The sequence below is a fragment of the Crocodylus porosus genome, unplaced genomic scaffold (genome assembly GCF_001723895.1).
Source record: "Crocodylus porosus isolate Cpor-Errol unplaced genomic scaffold, CroPor_comp1, whole genome shotgun sequence".
In the NCBI taxonomy this organism is placed as follows: Eukaryota; Metazoa; Chordata; order Crocodylia; family Crocodylidae; genus Crocodylus; species Crocodylus porosus.
The window spans coordinates 80125049-80139425 of record NW_017728948.1 but is presented as its reverse complement, the minus strand read 5'-3'; the positions used below and the strand labels follow the sequence as shown (position 1 = coordinate 80139425).

The 14377-nt window shown below is 40.4% G+C and overlaps 1 protein-coding gene and 1 long non-coding RNA gene across 2 annotated transcripts in view; both read right to left on the bottom strand.

The window, feature by feature from the left end:
- Positions 1 to 627: 627 nt before the first annotated feature.
- Positions 628 to 2138, bottom strand: LOC109321883. Its single transcript, XR_002104190.1, has 3 exons — positions 1180 to 2138; positions 945 to 1078; positions 628 to 811 (listed from the first exon to the last, which is right to left on the bottom strand). It is a non-coding gene; the product is annotated as an uncharacterized LOC109321883 (long non-coding RNA).
- Positions 2139 to 2873: 735 nt separating this feature from the next.
- The window catches only part of CDS1 (CDP-diacylglycerol synthase 1), a 53999-nt gene continuing 42495 nt past the window's right edge, over positions 2874 to 14377 (bottom strand). Inside the window, exons 9-13 of the mRNA XM_019552635.1 lie at positions 13234 to 13302; positions 11996 to 12148; positions 8010 to 8129; positions 5809 to 5912; positions 2874 to 4761 (exon numbers count right to left, since the gene is read on the bottom strand). Of these exons, the coding sequence (XP_019408180.1) occupies positions 4632 to 4761; positions 5809 to 5912; positions 8010 to 8129; positions 11996 to 12148; positions 13234 to 13302 (576 nt within the window). The 3' untranslated portion in view covers positions 2874 to 4631. The remainder of the gene's footprint in view (positions 4762 to 5808; positions 5913 to 8009; positions 8130 to 11995; positions 12149 to 13233; positions 13303 to 14377) is intronic.

The following is a 14377-nucleotide window of genomic DNA, read 5'->3' as shown; positions in this document are numbered from 1 at the left end:
TAAAAATGGATTTGTAAGTCATTTTTTCATGCAGATACATGGACAGGCATAGCTCATAAAACTACTACGTTTACTTGGTAATGTGATTGAGTTTGACTTAAACTTGAACCAACTTGAAATCTAAACAGCAAGCACCCTCAAAGTTTAGCTGCCTATCATGCTTATCAGAGCATGTCCACTAAGTTCATGGCTTTGTAACACTTATTCAAATAGAAAAAAAATGTCATGTCACATGCAGTGGCCAATCACACTTACTAGCTAGAACAATAGTGGATACTTGACAATATGCTTCTGTGGGTATTATTTAAATTGAAGGGATTTGTTAGTTACACCCTGACATGGGAGGGACAGGCAACATACATTTCTTAGGCAAAGTGACAGAGTTAATAAGTTTTCATTTGACACAGGGAAGGTGTCTGCCCCTTTTGCAAACTATTTTAAAAACACAAAGTCTGTAGGGTCCAGTCAAGTAAAGGTCCTTTGACCTTTCCACAATAAGTAGAAAGTTTTGTTTAATTTTAAGTAAGATAATCCAATAAACTGATTAAAATCTGACCAAAGTGTTTCTATTCTGCATAAAAATGTGCGTCTCATTGACAGTCCAGTTTGTTACTGAAGCACCTGCCTTTTGCAGTCACTAAAAGTGAATTGCCTTCTACAAGAGCAGTTCCGTGAGTCAGACAGTCGGCACATTTCTAAGGCTACTGCTAAATGTTCCTTTAACTGTCCCAGGAAAGGTTTTTCCAAGGAACAAGCTGGATTGTCCAAAAAGAAGAGCTATTCTAAGGCACAAAAGCACACAAGCATCTGTCTGAGGAAATATGTTTGCAGATCAAGATAGATGGAAGGGACAAAGAAAGCATTGAGACCAGCTGCAATTTCAAGATCAAAAACCCGGCCCACAATACACAAAGGATGAAAGGGGCTCATGAACAAAGGCTTACCTTGAGGCTAGAGGAGGACCTGAAGCAACTGGAATTCATCCTTGAAAGAGGAACAGGAAGGGAGGGGAGAGATGCATAAGCAGGATCAGAATTTCAAGCTAAGCTACATTGCTATCCATGCAGCGAGGCAAATACTGGCACTATAATACAATGCAAAAGGGAAGCAGGCTTCAAAACCATCTTGTTTTCAAAAAAATAACAACGAAAGATATAATGCATACATCCCCTCACTTACCCATTCTTTTCAGTGATTAAGATGTGTGCTGTGTCAAAAAGCTGCCATTCCAGATAACTTGATTGCCCTGTTAGTGATAGTAGGATTTTTTTTTTTTTTTTACAGTTTTCAGTTTCTTCAGAGTGAAAGCTATTAGTAACCACAGTCCAAGGTGGATAAACTAGTCATACCAGGGTTCAGATTTGGTAAATAAGCAAGTAATTAATAGCTCCTTCATTGATGGGGGCAGGGGAAAGAAAAAAAGGAAGATCAACTTTCTCTGAAACAATGGAAAGATGTATGAATTATTAGAAGCTGTCAGTTGCAATGTTTGCCCCAGAAAAAAAGACGCTGAAATAAGAAATGTGTCCCCCAATTTTATTCGCCCAATCCCAGCTTAAAGATTGAAACTATCAATTAAAACATACATAATATGTTAACAGCATGTACAATATAGACTTTGTTCCTACACTGTCTGCTCAATGAGGCAATCACAACATCTTTGTTAAGCAAAAAAACAAATGAAGAGAAATTATGGTGTAAAAATCAGCCTCTCCTAAGTCATTGTGTCCTTGTATGGGTAAAGTCATGGAAGAATGAGAAATCTTGGAAGAAAACTCATTTTACACAAAGCAGAGGTGCTCCTGGCATTCCATAAGAACTGAGTCTTGAAAAGATATACACAAAGACCTAACCAGTATGCTAAGAATATGTCAAAATCAGCAAACTGACTGGTCAACCATTAATATTTCTGAAGAATCTTGCTTCATTTTAACTTTAGCCAGTGAAATAACTTGTAGTCTTGTTCTTTTTTCCTGTGCAAATATAGAGCCATTAACTATATTTGCTCTACAATACTCAATGCTAAAATACATTCTATTTCCATAATATACATACTATAAAGATACACTCAAAAGTTCAAACATTTAAAATAAAAAATTAGATTTATTTATATATGTATATATCTTACATATACACCCAACTCTACTGTACACCCACACCTAATAAGGCTGTGTTTTTGTAGGAAGCCTCTGACAAAACCTTACTATATAGCTACAGCCTATTTATATGTTTATTCTGCATGAATGATTTTGGTCATCCTCTCCTGCTTCCTCTCTATTTCTGTCTTTCATAAAATTGACTTACTTCCAAGCAACTTTCTGTCTCATATTTTTGTCTGTGCTACCCTTTAAACTTCAAGTTCTGTTGCATTTTGTCCTACTTATACCTGGTTTCAGTACATATATCTACTGAACACCTGTAAGCACAGTTGTGGAAGACAACCTGGAGTAATATGATTTAAAGTTGTCATTTTTCTCTAAAACATTCTTTTGACAGAAGTACTGTACTTTGAGTAGGATATAGAAAGTACAGTGTAATTCCCTCAGCTGTGCACTTACACTACTGTACACATGAGGAAAGGCTTTTAGAATTAGAACATATGCTGTATATCCCTTTTATAACAAGGTATAAACTATTTTACTATATACAGATTATATACACAGTACCCTGGCCTAATACAATAACAGTGTGGAATCCCAAAACAGAATATACAGTGGTCTCAGATTCTGATCTGATGTAAACAAAAACTCTTGAATTTTACAAGCAACCACCCTATTTAGCAGTCCTACCTGCTTTCTACATGGTTTTATGTACAAGCAACTTGTAGATTTCACCTCTGGAAGGGTTAGAGTCAGTGCACAATGCAAGAAAAGCCTATTTGCATTAGATTTTTAGGAAATTAAATTGTATCAAGTTACAGTCTCCAGGACACCAAAAGAAACTTTTTGGCATTCATGTGCTTTTGTTCATTAAGGAATAATATGTATTTATTCAAAACACATGTATATCTTTTTTCAGTTGCAATAAGATTATCACCACACCATAAAAGGAATAGTATGTAAAAGGAGATCAGTAAACAGCAAAAATGGAGAATTATTCACGTGTTAACTTTTTCACATTTACTTCACTAAGTCTACAGGACAGAAACTTTCTGTAAGGTATTTTTTTCTCAACTGAATCCTCACTTTTTGCCCACATTATTTGAGATGCTAACAGTTACTTAACTGGTGGTAAGAGGCAGTGGGAAAAGGATGTGCCATCTCAACCCCAAGCTATTACGTTGGTCAGACAAAAGTTACTACTTTCAAGGGAATAATAAAGGGTAAAAACTAGTACTGATATTGTACTTTTCATCCAAGGATCTCAAAGCACTTTACAGCAGAGGGAAATACCACCAATTTTACAGATGAGGAAACTGAGGCACAAACAGTAAGGTTAACATGAACTCACTCCAGACAGTGACCCAGCCTTGGAACTAAGGCCTGAAGTGTAAAATCACTAAGCTGCAGGACCCCCATACTGTTGGATAATCTGCACTGTAGTTCTGACTATATGTATATCTGCTTCTATGTTTTGTATCAAAAAGTCAGTGACATAGCCCAGGCACGTCTATTTTATTAATATGAATTGGTTTCATTAGAAAAAAAGTTCCAAGAAATACAACTAAAAACTGAGCTAAACTTAGTCATTTTTAATAAACAACGTTAGAAAACCAACAGTAACTGTTTGAGAGCTTGTCTACATTTGGCAGAAGCTGCTATTTTCATTACAGCAAGAAAGCAACCACAGCTGCCCCCAAAGCAGCCCCTGGCATGCACACAGCATATCCCAGAAGAAAGAGTTTTTCTCCCACTACATTTATAGCTGCTCCCTAAATAGCAAAAGCTTAGCCAGGAAAATCACCTTCTACTGGCAAAACTGTGTCCATACCAGGGGTTGTTGGCATGGTGGTGTCAGGCAGGGACATGATCTCTTTGCATTCTTAGTTGACAACAGCCCTACCAGCAGAACTTTGTAATATAGACTGTCTTGGTGACAGCCTCAGTTTCCTCACCAGTATCCAGGAGATTTTTTTTTCTTGGAAACAATACACTCAGTAGCGCAATGGATAAAATAGCATCTCATCCCAATTATCCCTCAATAACCATTTCACATAAAAATATGCCAACTATTACTAAGGTACACAGTACCATAAAACTTGCATTAAAAGCAAGCCCAGTACTGATAAATTACATTAACATTTGCTTTGTAAATTGCACAATTCCAGTAGAGCCTTAACATCTCTTCGTATTAGTTACTGTCATTTAGAATGCAAATTATTTTTAAAACTATTGAGCCCATCTGGCTAGATGCTGAAAGAGGGCATTTATCTATGTATATACCTGATGGTATAAGTACTGTCAACTTCAGAAACTAAAATGCTCATTAAATGTTTAGTTATTTTGCAAGCTATGTCACTATCTTAGAATAGGTAACAAATTTTAAATGTCTTACTAAATATTCACAGTAATTTCGGGGGAAAAAAACATTCATGTCTTCAAGACTACATGTTCAACCACTATCAATGTGAACACTTGTATTCCCATGAGGGCCTTTCTAGCCATTTTCCTGTAGTCCTCCATTCCGTCTCACTATCCCTTCGTTGATGGTTGAAGTATCCCTTTTTCTACGAGATGAGATTTCAGGGTTTTGTATACATTTAGTTGTTGTTCTGGCTGAAGTACCAATAGCTGCTTCAACAATTTGCTAGGATTTGGGCCCCTGTCAATGAAAAACAGGTTTTAATTCAAAGCAAAATCTGAACCTACCATAGAGAAGTGATGCTTCTTCCCCTTTTCCCATTGTACAAATACACTGGCAATATTTTCTTTAAAGGCGAGGTTTTCCTAATGTAACGATCTCCAGAACAGATGTGATGTCTTGTAATCTAATTTAATTTAAAATCTATTTTCCTCATGTAGGAACATAATGGGAATTTTAACTAGGTGAGCCAGGCAGCTGGACTAGATCAGTGGTTCTCAACCTTTTTTGTATCAGGACCCATTTTGTAAACATCAGCGGTCAGTCCTGACCCAGGAGCTCTCATTACTGACCTGCTGCCCTAGGCCTCCAGTGTATGGGGCAGGAGGTGGGTGCATGGGGGGTATGGGAGCCCCAAACAGTCCCTCACAGGCTGGAACTCTGCCAGCCTGCAAGGGAAAAGCCGCCTTTTCCCATGTTTTTCCTCTTTAAAGGAGAATCCATTTTTTAAGTTTGTTGATACATTTTTAAGTGCCTTCACAACCCGTTCATATATTCCTGAGACCCACTTTTGGGTAACGCCCACTGGTTCACAAATGCTGGACTAGATGACCACTTGAGGTCCCTTTCAGCCTTATGGTTCTATGAAATAAGTGGCCTGTCCTCAACTACATATTGAAAAATCTAGATCTAAAATTTAGAAGTTAGACCACTGAAATAAAAAGATTTGATAGAAAAAAAACTTCCACTTAAACATACTGGTTCTCCCTGAACAATACCAGACATAAAGACGAAGAAACAGAATCACAGCTCCTCCGACTGTAGCAATGGTTGATGTTAGTTGTTGTTTCCAATTAGCTTTCTTTATATTCAGCTGGGAACAAGTTCCAATCTTTCATAACAGTCAGAGGTAAATAACCTGCTATCCTCAGAAGTTGTATGGAATTTCATGATAGCTCCAAAATCCCTTTCTCAAAAGTAATTAGACAAATCAAGTTTAAAGCTAAGCTTTTATTCTAGCAGAACAGAACTACACACAACTTATATGAACTATGTATGTGAGAATACCTTATGAAACTGGTGATATACACATGAACAAAAGTAGCCATCAAATACTGACAATCAAAACGATCCATTATTCCACCATGGCCAGGAATAGTGTCTGCAAAATCCTTTAGGGAAAAAAAAAAAAAATCACAGTACACGTTGACATGTACTACATTAGTATGATACTGTTTGTTCAGCAGTACCTGAAGGCCCTAATGAAGACATGGGTTCAATGATGCAGGGCACTAAAACACATAGCAAGTCTCTGCCTCAAAGAGGTTTCAATCCAAGCAGACAAGACAGATTAGTAAGAAGATAAGAGAAGGGGCACAGAGAGGTGATGTGACCTGCTAAAGGTTAAGTAATTTAATTCCTGCACTACGACTGTTCCACCAGTGCACATCTCTGTGGGCCTTCCAGCAACAATCCCATAATGCCCCTTTCCCCAGAAACCACTTTTGGTTACAATTTTGATCCCTGCTGCCCAGAGATCACAAGGACTGGAAGTCATCACCCTCTCCTCTTTTTAAAAAAATCACAAAAATATTTAAGAAATGCCTTTGTTAACACACCTTAGCACACAGTTATGCTATCAGGGGAATCTACAGTTCAGAAAAGATTGGACAAACTCTGAGCAACAATGTGCTGTCGGAAAAGTCTTGGATTTTCCACCTGTTGGCAGAAGGGACTGAACTGCTTAGGAATATCAGTAGTTATCTAGACATTGTGAGGGACACACAAGAACTGCAGTGAAACAGGGACAAACAGCAATACAGAGCGACATGGCAGGAATTGCAGCAGTGCAAAAGGTGAAGTCAACAAAAATTCCGGGCTGCCCCCCAACCTCTCATACTGAGCTGGGGCCACCTCACCAGTGACTGTGGACCCACTGCACTATTCTCAAAGCAAGGAGCTCCACATATACATGGATCCTTTCACTGAAAAATGGGTCTCAGAAGATGCAAACCCCATTGGAAAGCAAGGAAAGAGAAATGGTGAACTGGAATCTCAAGTTCCTTGAGATGTTTTATCCTGATGCATGCTTTACTTCCTGCCAGCCTTCTCCTCCTCCCTGCAGTTCTTGCCATGGAGGGATGCTGCAACTGATGGGGAACTGAGCAGGAAGCACTGACTGTCCTTTACATCTTTACTGCAGAGCACAGCAAGTGGCAGGTGCCAGCAAACCCTACAAATACAGTCAAGGCAAGAAGTCCCTGAAGTAGCAGGTCCCTGAACTGGGATCCAGCACCTTCCCTCGTCACCTGAAATTAAATTAAATGCTGTCTAGTGTCCTCAGCAATCAGCTTCAGGGTACTGCTTTCTGTTTATGCACATGAAAGCAAGGCTGGCAGTGGCCAGCTGCAGGATATACATCTAGTCTGCTGTCCCACCAGTTTGGGAAGGCAACTGCATCAGACCTGTTTCCTGCATTGTCCAGAGTGTCTTTCTTATGCAGCAGAAACCCTGCAACTAACCTTGTAATAGTGTGCTGTGTGCCACCTCAGTACTACATAGTCCCCATATCCTTGTTACAGGAAAAATTTGACAAAAACTGGTACCATAAGAACATACAAATTACCATTTACTGGATCAGACTATAGGTGCATCTTGCCCAGTCTCCTGTGTCACATAGTGGCAGAGAGTGGGTGCTAAAAGGGAGAGTGAACTGGGTATAACCAGGGCTTTTTTCCACTGTTCCCCTCTCACTTGCAGCTTCCAGCATTATATGTCTAGGAAGTTCTGATTCAGGGGCTATGCCCCTGACTCCCATGCTCAGCTACTGATGCGCCTTTCCTCCAAGAATTTGTGCCAATTTGAGAGCAACTGTGAAAGAGTTAACACTGGACTGAACCCCCTCCTGCTTTCTGACAAGGAAAGAAAAGCTGGCAGCTGTCTTGTAGCATACCTTTATGCTTCTACTCTTCTTTGCCTCTATTCTGGCAAGAAAATCAGCTTCTCTGCTTAAAATGTGCCAATTTGAGAGAGCTGATTTTTGATGGAAGAGTTTGTGCTGTATGCAAGTAAGTTTAAGAACAACATACACTATACGTTTGAACAACCAGAGTACTGTGTCAGAGGCAAATGATGGCTTGATGGTCAACATCCCTTTTCAGCAGAAAGTGTAGGACTGGCTCATTACAATCTGAAGTCATGTCATTCAAATTTTAGAAAGAGGGTCTATCAACATTTTCCTAAGTTGAAAAAAAAAGTTTTATACAAACCTTGATTTTGAAAGCCCTTTTGAATCCACTAGCAAAAAAGCCTCCAAATGGCCCAATTAAGGAAGCAAATGTTGACAAAGCAATGCTGTGCATTTGAAATGGGTACATGTTCACTGTTTCCTGTAAGAAAATAATTATTACCAAAACCAACTATACAAGTTTTTACAGTTCTTCCAGATGTAGAAAACTAAATTCTGTATCACATCTTTAATTAAAAGGCTTTAAAATTATTGTAACAATAAAAGTGTATTTTGTTTTAAAGGAAACCATCTCAGAAAATATCCATTTTTCTTTTACAAAAAGGACATTAACTTACTAGAAATGAAGCATATTAAATCATAAAAGACTGTTACTCATTTTCATTAAAGAAAAGTGCACAAGTCAGTACTACTGGGGTATTTTAATATTTCCTACATATCCAAGGAATGTCAGACATCACTATCTTCTCATCCTCCAATTCAATATGTTCTTTACATTGATTTGTATCTCTGTTCATCAGAGGAAATAGATGGCCAGTCTCCCTTTTTACACAAGATGGAGTTCTGCTCCTCTCTCTATCACAGACCTTACCCATATACTTCTTTCCTAGCCACTTCCTTTACTGAAAAAGAAAAAGGGCCTACCTACTCATCCTTAGATTTACGCAAAGTGTAACTCTGTCCTGTGTTCAGAAGCTCCCAAGGAACCAAAGTTTCCTAAGTAAGTAATTCACTAGCACATTCACTTGTCTTTGGTGACAGTATGGCAGACTAATGCAATGAGAATTCTAGTATTTCAGTGCTGCAGCAAAGAAATGAAAATGACTACTCCATCTTCCAGTTATATGGCCCTACAACTCTTTATTACAGAAAATTACATAGTGGCTGCATCACCATCACTATTGGTGTTTTCCACGCTCAATCAGCAGTCAAAAATTCTCTAAAGGAAAAAAATATTCCACCTCATATTTTACACTCAAATATGTATTGTTCTCTATATCTAGTTGACAAACTGCAGGTGTATTCCATTCTCTGTGCTTACTTGTTACATTAGCCAAGCACAAAAGATTTTCTATCAGTAGCAGAGAGCACAGATTCCCCACTCAACCTGCTTTCATCCCAAACATCAAAATGAAAAGACTGCAAGGGTACATTTAGCAGCCCAGCACCCTCAACAGAGTCTCTTGGGGTCCTACGGTAAGTCAATGGTACAGTAAGAACTTTTTTCTTGAAGAACCTCTTGTTAAACACTTCAGAGAGCAAAGAATTTCTAGATTAGTAATTGGTTAACAATACAGACAACAGCTCAGGTATCCTAAATCAGGGGTTCTCAACCTTTGCACAGGAGAAGACTGACATGGCTCCCCAGCCTGGACCCCCAAGGACCCCGGGTGCAGTGGGCAAGGCTCAGCAGTGGGGAGCCTTAGAGCCCCATTCACCTGAGCAGCAGCAATGCAGAGCCTCTCCTACCTGCCTGCCCGCAGTGCCACCCACAAGATGGATGCTGTGGGGCCGGGTGAGGTGGGCCCACCCCCTCCTTGGGACTCGTCTAAGCCCCGGAAGGCTGAAGTGGCAACTCCCCACAATGGGCCAGGCAGGGTGGACCCCCTGAAACCTGCTGGGGGCACCCCAGAGGGCCGCAGATACCCGGCTGAGAACTGCTGCCCTAAATTTCACGCAACCAATTTACATGACAATTAATGCCAGTGTCCTCATTTGGTGGCTCACATTGTGACTGTCAGTGTAGACATTTTGGTTATGACAAATATTTAAGAATCAACATAATCAAATAACAGGAAATTTGCTGGATTTTCAATCTGTCAGAAATCTACTCTGTTGATGAACTACATGACTAATGCTTTGCTGGCCATTAGTACACAAGGAAGCCCCCAACTATGATCAGAGGACATCCACTTATGCTTCCAAGCAACTGCCCTATCTGCTTTGACACCAGGCAGCCTGTCTGCAGGGGACAAATGTCACAAAAATGATTGAAAATGAGGTAAGTAGAATCTGAGTCTTCATAACGGAGTGCTCAACCAAATGTGAGAAATACTATATAGCAGAGGTGAGCAATTATTTGGGCCTGAGAACCACATAGGGAGTTTCAGGGAGCTGTTGCAGGCTGGATCAGCACCCCACTCCCCTTCTATAAAAGCTCATCAAACCTTTCTATGTGGGATAGGGCTATAGGGGGAGTTGGTGTGGTTGCAGGCAGCAGCTTCAGCCTCTGGCCCACCCTTATTTATCCCAATACAGGGGAAGCTGCTGCCTGCATCCACAGCTGATGCTGGTGCCCACCCAGTGCTGCACAGGCGGCCCTGCCCATGATGAGCAGCAATGGCCGGTGCCGGGTGCAGGACTCAGCAGCAGCCATAACTGCTGCTTCCAGGACCCTTCTGGCTGCAGCTGCCCAGAGCCTGTGCCAAGGCTGCCCTGCAGCTCCTCCCTGCTTCTGCCACTGCCACTGCCACCCCACAGCAGCTTGGAAGTGGCAGAGAGCAGCAGCAGCAGCAATGAGGAGCCACAAGGCAGCTGCGATGCAGGCTCCAGGCAGCTGCAGCCAGAAGGGCCCTGGAAGTGGCGAGCACACTTTTGCCCAGCACCCAACACTGGCTGCTGTTGCAGCAAAGCCTCCTCTCTCTGTCTCCTCCTTCCTCCCCCCCAGCATGGCCTCACAGCTTACACCAGCTCCAGCCCATGTGCCAGAAGCAGCACCAGGTGGGCACCAGCATCAGCTGTGGATGCAGGCAACAGTTTCCACCTGGGGATCAGGTGTGGTCCCAGGCAATCGCCCTGATCCCTGGCAGAAAACTGCAGGCAGTATCCACAGCTGATGCCATCAGGCTGGATCTGGCCTAGGGGCTGTATTTTGTCCACCCCTGAGCCTCTTCGCAATAGGCCTTCTATTGGAAAACTGCAAATATGGGTTACATTCCCTCCTCTTTTTCTCTTGCTGAAAAATCAAATAAACCTGGACACATGCCATTCTGACAGTTCCTTTTGTGAATTTACAGAATCTGGCATAAGAAATATACCTAAGAGCCTACCTGTACATGGAGAGCAGGTCCTCTTCATACAAAGTATGAAGGATTAGCTGATTTAAGTGGAGTTTTCTAGAGACAAATTACTTAATTGTCCACATCTGATACGGGTGACAAATTATTCACATGCACAGCGCTGTACTGTTTTTAAAAATTTTTTCTGCATAACATTACAGATATCCAACATACTGTATTGTGTTCGACATGAAGAGAAGGGTAACATCCAAACCAAAACATGCAGGGCACATGCTGAACATGGGCCATATCTGTTTCCTTCTCCATAAGTTTCCAAAACAAAATATGCCCGATGTTTTTGAGTTTTAACTCAAGTTCTAATGGGCCTAAGAATCTGGCCTGAACTCTAAATAACCTCTGTGTCAAATCACCCAGACAGAAGCACTGACTTAGAGAAATAAACTGATTTACAATCACAGTGCAACATTACAGAGTATTCTGCTATCATTTTTAAGTCATCGATTTCCAGCGGGGATGCACTCTGAGTAGTTAGTATATGGACACACCTACATTTGGAAATTCTTCTAAAGGGGAATGTTTCAAATGGGTAGCAACTGTTACATTCTAATGTTACTTGTGGACAAGCTGGGAATGACACAAATATAGCAGGACTGCTATTTTAACAGTGTTTCATCCAATATTAAAGCTGGAACAGTTTTTCTACATTTGTATTGTCCAATAAAAGACACCACACACAAAAAACATTGCCTTTCACATATCTCCTAGACCACCGTAGCCAGAGCGTCATTCAAACACTATCAATATGCTTCAGTTCTATTTAGAACTGACACTTCCTTGCTTGAGTGTCAGAGTTGCCCGTACCTTCAATCACTGATATTCAAGACATAAACAAGTGTAACTATAGTCTTCTAAAGAAATGCTTAATAAATATTACATATTATAGCTGCAAAACAAATTCAGTTACAATTCAAGCTTAATTTCTCCTTACCCATCTCAACACAGTCTTCAGCAGTGGTGGCACAGAGTATTTCCGTATCTGGAAGAGTTCTGAAGGTTCACACTCTGTAACAAATCTGTTTGTTTCACCGTTGTATTCCACTGGACATACAAAATACTCATGTTGAGCCAAAAGATAGGAAAACTGAAAAGCAAAGCAAAGCAAAACCCCCCTGAAATTTTCATTTTTTGGTGGTGCTAAATTTCAGAGAACTTTAATTACTCTGATAGCTGGTTGAGCATAATGAACAACAAGAAGCAAACATTTTTGTGGTACCTTTTACTGAACCAGCTTCACAGTTGAGAAAGCTGGTAGACAAGTTTCTGGACACCAAGGGCACTCAGGAAGAGCACATGATGCACAGCCACTCTCCCAACTATGCAATTGGTTCAATAAAAGATAGTCCCAGAAAAGCCTTGCCTCTCATATATTTCTTGGACCAACATGTTAACAATAAGTGTCTAATCCTACGACAATGTGAAAAACAAAATTTTTATTGCATAGTGATTCCACAACAGACAAAACATCTCTCCTTTGGCAGGGATATCCTCATTAAGAACAAACTAAAAAGGACGTTCAGAATATTACTAAAAAAATGTTAACTTATTCCTAATTTTTTGCTATTATTTTTAGACCCCCATTAGGCCACAGCAACAACTGGTTTTTCTATTAAAATTAAGAATGTATTGGGAGACATTAATAATGACCACTACTTTGTTGTTACACTTCACCTTTAAATCAAATAATTTTCACAGACCTGTGTCATAAATTTCATACAAAGTACCATATTTTTTCAATTTTATTTCACGAAGTATGACATCAATTTAAAAGAGATGTCTATATCCATGTATATGTATCAGGAAAGATGTCATTTTAAAACAAAATATGTATTAATTGATGTTGTAATGAGCAAGTGATGTCATTAATACTACTAACTGCATCAGTTACAAAATAAGTATGTATCTATTGTCAGCTGAACCGAAACAATGACACATACAGCTCTAATAAGAACAGGAAATAGCAAGCAATATGATAGATATAGATTATTAAAACCATTTACTGTAACCAGAAAAGGCTGTATGTTTTTCAACTATCAGTAGAATACCCTAACCAACAAGAAATTACCATTTTTCATACATCAGCAAAGCAGACCAACAAACGTGCTGGGAATTTTGTTCCAGTTAAAACTTCAAAAAGGAAACTATATGAAAAATTCCATCACTACTTACTATAAATCCAAACACAACAGTAGAGAAGAAACCTCCAATGAACCCTTCCCAGGTCTTTTTAGGAGACAACTAATTACAAGAGAGAAAAGTTAGATCATAATTTATATTATGGCACTTCTTTAGCACATTTGCCATAATGATATTCCTAGGTTTTCAAGGTTATATATACACTACTGACTTTACTGCATATAAATAATGCCCAAAGCTTGAATGTACATATGGAGAGTCAAACACAAATATGCAAATACCGGATTTATCTACACATATCAGATAATTATACAAGTGATTACTCCTAAATTTATAACTGCCTATCATTTCCCATTACAAAGCAGGCTTTTATCTGTTTAGAATTGTGCCAAATTTATTTAGAATGATGCAAATGGGTGGAAATCTGCTATGCCAGATATCTGTTTCAGACAGACTTTTTTAAATCTAAAAAGTGTTTGGAAGGGAGGGGCCATCACCAGGGAGGACTATACTATGGTTGCTCGGGGATGCAGGGGGGCAGTCAGGAAGGCCAAGGCGGAGATGGAACTGGGACTACCTACCCGGATCAAGGACAACAAGAAGTCCTTTTTTAAATACACAGGGGGCCAAAAGAAGGTACCGGGTAATGTAGGGCCCCTTCAAGACACACTGGGAAATTTGTCGTCACACCAGACAACAAAGCTAACCTATTTAAAGACTTCTTTGCCTCCATTTTCCTGAGCAGGAAACGGATCAGTCCCCTACTGAGCCCCTCTCAGGCCCCAGGGGAGGCGCACCTAGGCCAAGGGTCAGTGGAACTTCTGGAGGGACTGGATGTATTTAAATCAGCTGGTCTGGATGATCTCCACCCCCGAGTGCTGAGGGAATTAGCTGAGGTCATTGCGGGACCTGACACCACTGTACAAGCACTCCTGGTGCTTTGGTGTGGTGCCAGAGGACTGGAAGAGGGCCAACGTTGTTCCCATTTTCAAAAAAGGGGAGGAAGGGGGACCCGGGGAACTATAGGCCAGTTAGTCTTACCTCAATCCTGGGTAATCTTTTTGAGAGAATTATTCTGGCATATGTCCACGAGGGGCCAGCAGGGGAGATTATGCTTAGGGGCAATCAACACGGGTTCATTAGAGGCAGGTCCTATCAAACCAACCTGGTGGCCTTC